At 36.4% G+C, this 7,916-nt stretch overlaps 1 protein-coding gene across 3 annotated transcripts in view; it reads left to right on the plus strand.

Annotated features, from left to right (window-relative positions):
* USP24 (ubiquitin specific peptidase 24) overlaps nucleotides 1-7,916 on the plus strand; it is a 160,437-nt gene that overhangs the window by 117,413 nt on the left and 35,108 nt on the right. For all 3 annotated transcript variants that reach the window (XM_032296865.1, XM_032296863.1, XM_032296864.1), the window contains 6 exons: nucleotides 1,889-2,033; nucleotides 4,134-4,253; nucleotides 4,898-5,023; nucleotides 5,698-5,796; nucleotides 6,976-7,058; nucleotides 7,442-7,583. In XM_032296865.1, coding sequence (XP_032152756.1) covers nucleotides 1,889-2,033; nucleotides 4,134-4,253; nucleotides 4,898-5,023; nucleotides 5,698-5,796; nucleotides 6,976-7,058; nucleotides 7,442-7,583 — 715 coding nt within the window. The remainder of the gene's footprint in view (nucleotides 1-1,888; nucleotides 2,034-4,133; nucleotides 4,254-4,897; nucleotides 5,024-5,697; nucleotides 5,797-6,975; nucleotides 7,059-7,441; nucleotides 7,584-7,916) is intronic.

Consider the following 7,916-nt stretch of genomic DNA (forward strand, 5'->3'; position numbering starts at 1 on the left):
CACAGAGCAAGTGTGCTGGTACCATTATTATCATCAGAAAGGAAGAACAAATTAAAATGTGGCCAGTTATAAGAATTATGTCCAAAGTAAAAGTCAATAGGCTCTGAGTAAAATCTTGAGGGTTTCTCAGGAGAAAATGATAGGTTCTCTAGTACATGAGCCTTGTTGTTGGCTGAGCGCTGACTGTGTTCTGTTAACTGCAACTGCTTGTGGTTTATTACAGTAGTAATTTTGGAATCAAATTTTGTGTTTTATGGGTACAAATTTGAAAGATCTCTTTGTAATGTTGATCCTACTCGAGTGGTATTTATACTCTTGGAGATAGGAAGAAGAGGTAGAGCTACAAGCTGCTATCTCGTTTGCTCTAAATCTAACTTTGTTCCGTTCTCGTGAAAACCAGAGCTAATTGAGTAATCCTGAAGAAACTGAGGATTTGCTATTTATAGTGAAAAGGATTCCTGTATAATTTCCATGGTTATTGAAATGGGCAAGGCATAATAAGCAGTATTTTGAGGAATCCTAAGAGGTGTCTTATGTATAAATATTTCTCTACCTAGAGTTACCTCATTAGCAAAATCTGTTTTAGGTAAGAAAAAAAGCAAAACCCTTCATTAGAACTCTTGGGATGTTCCTCAGGCTGCGCCTCCCAGCCTCATTGCTAACCCCGCCTTGTTTTGGAAGATTTGGTGTGAGGTCCATGGGAGTCTTTTATTAAAGCAGGAGAAACAAGTGAATGTTTTAATTTTCAGTAAACACAAAAGATATATATCTTTAGCAGTTTTATTATTAATAAATGTAGTTCCTCCGTAAATGAAGGAGGAAGGAGTGTTTTTTTAAAAAAAGCATATATACAGTGCCTTGACTAGAACAGGAAACATTTGTTTCATCCCTCCCTGTTGTACTGAATGGTGTTGATTTATCACAATAACTCCCAGTCTTTTCCCACCAAAACCTGCAAGGAAGAAAGAGATTTAAAGTACACAGAAACTGTTTTCAGAAGTAATACTATTTTGTATCACAGTAACAAAACAACTTTTAATGTTTAGCCTGTGTAAATGGCACCTCCCTATTCTTTTCTTACTGTCCTTTGCAACCCTGAAGTCAGGACAAGAAACAAAGGACAGCGCCAGCTTTGTGTCCATTGTCCTCAGTGCCTGGTGTCCTGCTGATCCAAAAACCTCACAACCCCCCTTAAACGCCTCCTACTCTCCATTAAGTATTTCATTCAGAGGTTAGCTATCCTCTTTTCTGTGTATCCTTCCTAACCAGTGATCCCTCAGTAGTGCAAGGTTAGTATTGGTTACAGTGAGGTATTGTCCATCCCCAAAGTGATTTCTGCTACAAGCTAGGCAGTGTAGAAAGCCTTTGATTTCCTGTAGAATGTTTGCTAGTTATCTTTTGTGTCACTTTAAACGAATTGATTTAGCAAACAGTATTTCTGTCTCCATTATTTCAGACAGTTCAGGCATATAAAATGTTTATGGCTATCCTGGTTTTTATAGCTTTCTTTTTCTGCCAGTTATACATTCAGATTTTAGATGATAAAAATCTTTCTATTTATGTATTTTAATTGAAAGACAGTTATTCCCATGTCATCTTTATTACAGAGTTCTCCTGACGCTTTCTCCTCCATTCTTGCTGATCCAGTCCTTAGTGACTACTACTGGTCATAAGTGAAAGAATTTTGCTACTTTATCATCAGGCCAAGAAAAAAGTTATTAATTCCTCCTGTATTCATGACCTGTAGATTACTAGATGTCTGGGGTTAGACCTGTCTTAAGTATGTTTGAGGAATTGGAGCTCTTCTACTTTCAACTGTTGATTTAGTTTAATGAGTAATTTAAGTAGATTATTCATTGTTGACAATGACTGTGTCTTTTGTTTCTAGGTGTAGTACAGCAAATAGCCGATTGGCAGCCTACGAAGTTCTTGTAATGTTGGCGGACAGTTCACCTTCAAATCTTCAAATTATTATAAAAGAACTGCTTTCTATGCATCACCAACCTGACCCTGCTCTTACCAAGGAGTTTGATGTAGGTTTTCTAGACCTTAATGAACTTAGTTTTTTTAGAATGATCTCTTAAACATACATTTTTAAGACTGTTACCTGCATTCTGCTGACCACAAAGAAAGTCAATATTATTATTTTGCTTACCATATTCACATAGTCAAATCAAGTATAAGCTATAGTATTACTCTAATATACTAAGTATATTATGAAATGGTATCCTTTTAATTAAAGAGGGAGAGGCATTTTCAAGTTGGTTGGTGGATAGTAAAAAATAGCATTCTGACCTATAACTTTAGCTTGGCATAGGCCAGACCCTAGAGATACAAGTCAAGTAAACATTGACTCCATCACAGTACAGCCTCTGTTCCGTTAAATTCAACAAAGATTTATTGAGTTTAGTATGTGCCAAGGACATATTAGGCTTTGGGAGCTCAGAAATGAAAATATGATCCTAGCCCTCAAAAAGTTCAGTGTATAGTGGAAGAGACAGGCTCATAAGCAGATAATTTCAATATAATGTGTTACAATATAAGATACAGGTATATCCTGAATGCTCTACTAACACAGACAGGCACCTCACCACCAGCTGGTGTTATCTCAGAGGGCTTCTTAGAAGAGATGAAACTTAAGATAGGGCCATAAAAACTAGTGAGCCAGGTGAAGCAAGGTGGCAAAGTCAATCCATTCCAGCAATGGGCATGAACAAAGCTGTGGAGCCATGAAACAGCTTAGTGTATGTTGGGATCTGTGAGAGGGAAGTACCTTGCAGGTCCTCTGGAATACCAGACCAGAAGTGGAAGGTTGCTTTCAAAGCTGCCTTTTATGTTCTCTAACATCACAGAAAGTCAGACTTAGCCTTTGGATGCCTGAGTTAAGTATTATAGAACATAGAGGTTAGGTCGGAAAGTGGGGACAGGTATCCTAAATAGAGGGAATAGCACTTGCGAAGACTTGGAAATGTGGGCCCTCATAAGTTGGAAATGGTTTTGATTGATCAAAATGGTTTATAATGCTTATTTTATGTTATGTGTTACTTTATATGCATTTATTTAATCAGATTTAAATGAACTTTTTGTATTTTTTCTTACATCGGGGATTATATCAGCATAGTGAATGCAGTATCTGTGTTAGATAAAAATTTAAATTTTTAGCACTGTTATAAACCAGGTTTTTTTTTTTTAATCTGTGCTTTGGACTACAAATAAATTTCAGTGTTAATTAGGTCTCAGAAATAATCCTGCTCTAAGTATATGTCTGATGTTAATGAAGAATAAGTAATATTTAGCAATTCCTTGAGGTCTAGAAGACCTATTCATTTTTGTCTGCTAGTTGGTTATTACATGGATGCAGACACTTGAGAACCAAGGTCTTGCTGGAATCGCATTTCAAAGTGTAAAATTACAGTATCCTTTTCCACTTGGAGAAATTCCATGTTGAACTTTATCCACTGTGCTTTTTCTGGATCATTTCTAACCAGAAAAGCTCTGTACTGGGGGCTACGTTATTTCAAAACACCTGTAAGTAAAGTGGTAGGATAGTCAACTGTTCAATTATATGTTTACTGAAAGAAGTTTAATAGAAGAATGTTACCTTCTCTAAAAGGAGTTACAATATGAGCCTTCTTTTACCATCCAGATTGGTCAGGATCCTTCATGGTAATCACTTCTTAGACTCACAGCCCTTTTTTTCAGAGTACTACCTCAATTTGTGAATGTATATTAGTACATTTGTTTGATTATGCCTCTTAACCCTAATAGACTGTAAGCACCTTCAGATCAGGGGCCATGCACATTTCTGTTCTCTCTTATATCCCATGCATAGTGCCTGGCATATAGTAGGTAATTAGTAAATATTTGTTGAATGATACTATATAAATAGATAAACAAATACACACCTGTCTGCCAGGTACTTTATGAATGAAAAAGCAACATTGAGATAGCAGTATTTGATAATTGTATCAGCATCTTCAGAAGTACTTCATAAACATAGGTTTTGCTAGCATAGCTTTCATAGCATGCTGGATGGGTAAATCTGTGAATGCATCTTCCACATAACTATAGTGTAAATGTGTCTGGCAGAGATGTTCATTTTCCTCCATTGTTTCTATTCCTCTCTTACCCAGTACCTTCCCCCGGTGGATAGCAGGTCCAGTTCAGGGTTTGTGGGGCTGAGGAATGGTGGTGCAACTTGTTATATGAATGCAGTCTTCCAGCAGCTGTATATGCAACCTGGGCTCCCTGAGGTGATTTCCTTTTTCTATCCTGTTTGGTGTGATAGATAATATGTGCGTTACTTGAAAATTGTTTCATAGTTGTTTTATTGCTTTTGGGGTTTGTTAAAACTAGACGTAACTTGTGATTGATTCTTCAGTAGCTTCTGAAAAGTGTAGAGACACGTTGTATATAATTACACATTCTTATAAGTCTGCTGTTGTAATAAGCTACCTGTATTACAGATGGACATGATCTAATGTGATTTTTGAACTCTAAAGTTGTTTTTAAATTCTATTCCATAAAGTTACTGACAGTTTTAGTATATTAGAAATATATAGGGTCTGTCATGAGCACTTTACAATAATATGGTAGTAGCTTATGATATGGCAGTCAGTGCTTTTGAGAGTATTCTGTGTGTGTTGGGCTACACTTATTTCCTGTAGAGATCCTGGTATTACTAGACCATTTTTTTTTTATAATCAGAGCTTAAGGACATGATTTGTTCATTTACACCAGCTAGGAATTATTGAAGCTAAATATCTACAGCATTATAGGCATGTCCAAACATACATAACATTCTAAAAAAGTAATGTGGATACTAACATGTACATATGTCAGTTTCCTATAAAGCAGTTTAAATATTTCTAGCTTGATGCGTTTCATTTCTTTGCAGTCATTACTTTCGGTAGATGATGACACAGACAATCCAGATGATAGCGTGTTTTATCAAGTGCAGTCTCTCTTTGGGCATTTAATGGAAAGCAAGCTGCAGTATTATGTACCTGAGAACTTTTGGAAGGTATTTCACCCAGCAACTCTTTAGATTTAAAGATGTTAAATATTTGGAGTTGGGCTACATCCTTTCTCTAATGATAATGGCTTCTTGATTTTATTAATTTTAGTAATCCCCTTGCCAAGAAACCGTAAAAAGATTTGGTGTGCCGTTGTTGAAATTGGTACTTAGTTTCAAATGATTAAAATGTTGAGAATAGTTGTCATTCATAATTCCTAGGGATTTGCACATCTTAACTATTTGGAATATTTTTCATGATTCCTATTTAAGCTCTTTGAAATATTTGTTCAAATCATTCCCCTGAGCCTGTGCCAAGTTTACTAATGTCTTTAAATAAAGAATACTATTTTTAAACATTGCTTTACTGTGTTTCACATATTGGAAGATCACCTTGTGTTTTTCCCCAAGTCGATTAGTTTCTAAGAGAGAAACTCTGTGTTCCATGGCCTGGATCTTACCCAGTACCCACTTCAGATTGCAGAGACTTGTCATGATTGTAAGGGGACTAGGAAAAGGGGGGGGGTGGCTGAACACAAGCTAGGCTCACTTCACTAGAAATGTCCACACCCTAATAGTGAACCTGGTTTTTAAAAGCATTTAGGTGCTCTTTCCTATTCCCTTTCTACCACATTCAGAAATTGCTGCTTTTCCTTTAAAAACATTTAATTTTTGTTATATAGATTTTCAAGATGTGGAATAAAGAACTTTATGTGAGAGAACAGCAGGATGCATATGAATTCTTTACTAGTCTCATTGATCAGATGGATGAATATCTCAAGGTAATAAAAGCTTTACTTTCCCTCAAACTCTAATTATAATATGAGAATAGTGGCTTAGAATTTGGGGTTACTACGAAACTGACAAATCAGAAATTATCTTTAACATAGGAACTATAATATATTCTGCATTTGAACATCAAAATATAACACAGATCAACAGAATTGTATATTTTCTCCCCTTTTTTTGGAGACAAGAGTCTTGCTCTGTTACCCAGAGTGGAGTGCAGTGGCACAATCTCAGCTCACTACAACCTCTACCTCCTGGGTACAAGAGATTTTTGCACCTCAGCCCCTTGAGTAGCTGGGATCACAGATGTGCACCACCATGCCCAGCTAATTTTTGTATTTTTTAGTAGAGATCAGATTTTGCCATGCTGACCAGGCTGGTTTTAAACTCCTGGCCTCCAGTGATTCACCAGCCTCGGCCTCCCAAAGTGCTGGGATTACAGGCATGAGCTACTCTGCCTGGCCTAGAATTGTATATTTTCTTAATTCATCTAAAACTCAATAAAGTATGTAACTCTTAATCTCTACTACATAATAATAACCATTCCTACCTGTGTATTCTTACTGTATGTCCACTGAAATAATGTGGCCTCAGAAGAGTGCTGCCGTCACCAGTGAGCTGATGGCCTTGTGCAGAGCAGAGAGTGCTCTGGCAAAGGGGCAAAGGAGCCAGATTAAAAAGTTACTTGTGGTACTGTTGAAACCCAAAGCTCTCTACCTCTACCCATAAGCCATGTGGCAGACTTCCCAAACGGTATTGCATTCTCAGATCCCGCAGTCACTGCCAGCATTGGCCTCTCATCAGTAGGCACAGTTCTTCCTTTCTTTTTTTAAAGTAACTTGCAAACTGATGGCATTCTATCCACAAGAAAAAAGAAAAGATGAGAGTGCTGAGAGTTGCCCCTAACTTGGTCCTTGTGGCACAGGGAGAAGGATTCAGAATCACCCTGGAGAGCACTCTCTTGTTATCAGCTCTGCCTGACCCATCCCCCCTCCTCCTCCTCCCCCCCTCCCCTCCTTCATCATCTGCATCACTCTGACAGTGGGACCAAGCTGACACTACCATAATGACTCATTTTATTTTGTTGCTTAAATTGCAGTGTGTTAATTAAATTTTATATACACAGAAGTTCTGGAGGCACCACTTTAAATTATAACTTTTCATTCCAACAGAAAATGGGAAGAGACCAAATTTTTAAGAATACATTTCAGGGCATCTACTCTGATCAGAAGATCTGTAAAGACTGTCCTCACAGGTGAGTGAAGGTATCGCTGACACAGGAAAAATGATCATCCTTTTGAAGTGATTTGTCTAGTGTGTTGTAAATTTTGCATTTGTTAAGAGACTTAGAACTCACTCTCTTTCTCAGTAGATCTACAAGTATTTAATGACTTAAATTTCTCTGGTTTCTACTTCCAAAATTTCTGTGTGACCTTAAGAAAATATTCATTGAAATTCATAATTTTAAGCAATTCTGAATTGTCAGAAAGTGGCATTTTAACTTAGTAATGGACTTTTAAAATATTGAGGGACTCACAGATTAAAAATGTAGTTCTGTGTTCCAGCTTAGATATTATGATAATTGAAGAGTTTTAAATCCCATTGTTGATTATGGGTTTTCTGTTATTTCCTAATCAGGTATGAGCGTGAAGAAGCTTTCATGGCTCTCAATCTAGGAGTAACTTCTTGTCAGAGTTTGGAAATTTCTTTGGACCAATTTGTCAGAGGAGAAGTTCTAGAGGGAAGTAATGCGTACTACTGTGAAAAGTGTAAAGAAAAGGTATTATGTTTGCCCTTTTTAAAAAACAAAATTAATTTGTTATTCACGTAGTGTGTCTTTGTTTTATGTAAAATCAGTATTAAGCGCCTATTGTTATTTCCATTACATTGTGTCATTACTTGTTTTCACATGGGTCCAAAAGGCCTTTGCGTTAATTACTATGCTGTTTTATTTTCTCCATGGAGATCATTCATTCTTGCTTTTTTGCTTTTTTTTTTTTTTTTTTTTTTTTTTAGAGAAAAAAACAGTAAAAATAACAACCATAAAAAAATTAGGTAATTAATATTAAATTATCTTTAGAGAATTTGGATTATAGAAAAAATGACATGTATA

Source organism: Sapajus apella, unplaced genomic scaffold, assembly GCF_009761245.1.
Source record: "Sapajus apella isolate SASKATOON/1434 unplaced genomic scaffold, GSC_monkey_1.0 scaffold36, whole genome shotgun sequence".
Lineage (NCBI taxonomy): Eukaryota > Metazoa > Chordata > Mammalia > Primates > Cebidae > Sapajus > Sapajus apella.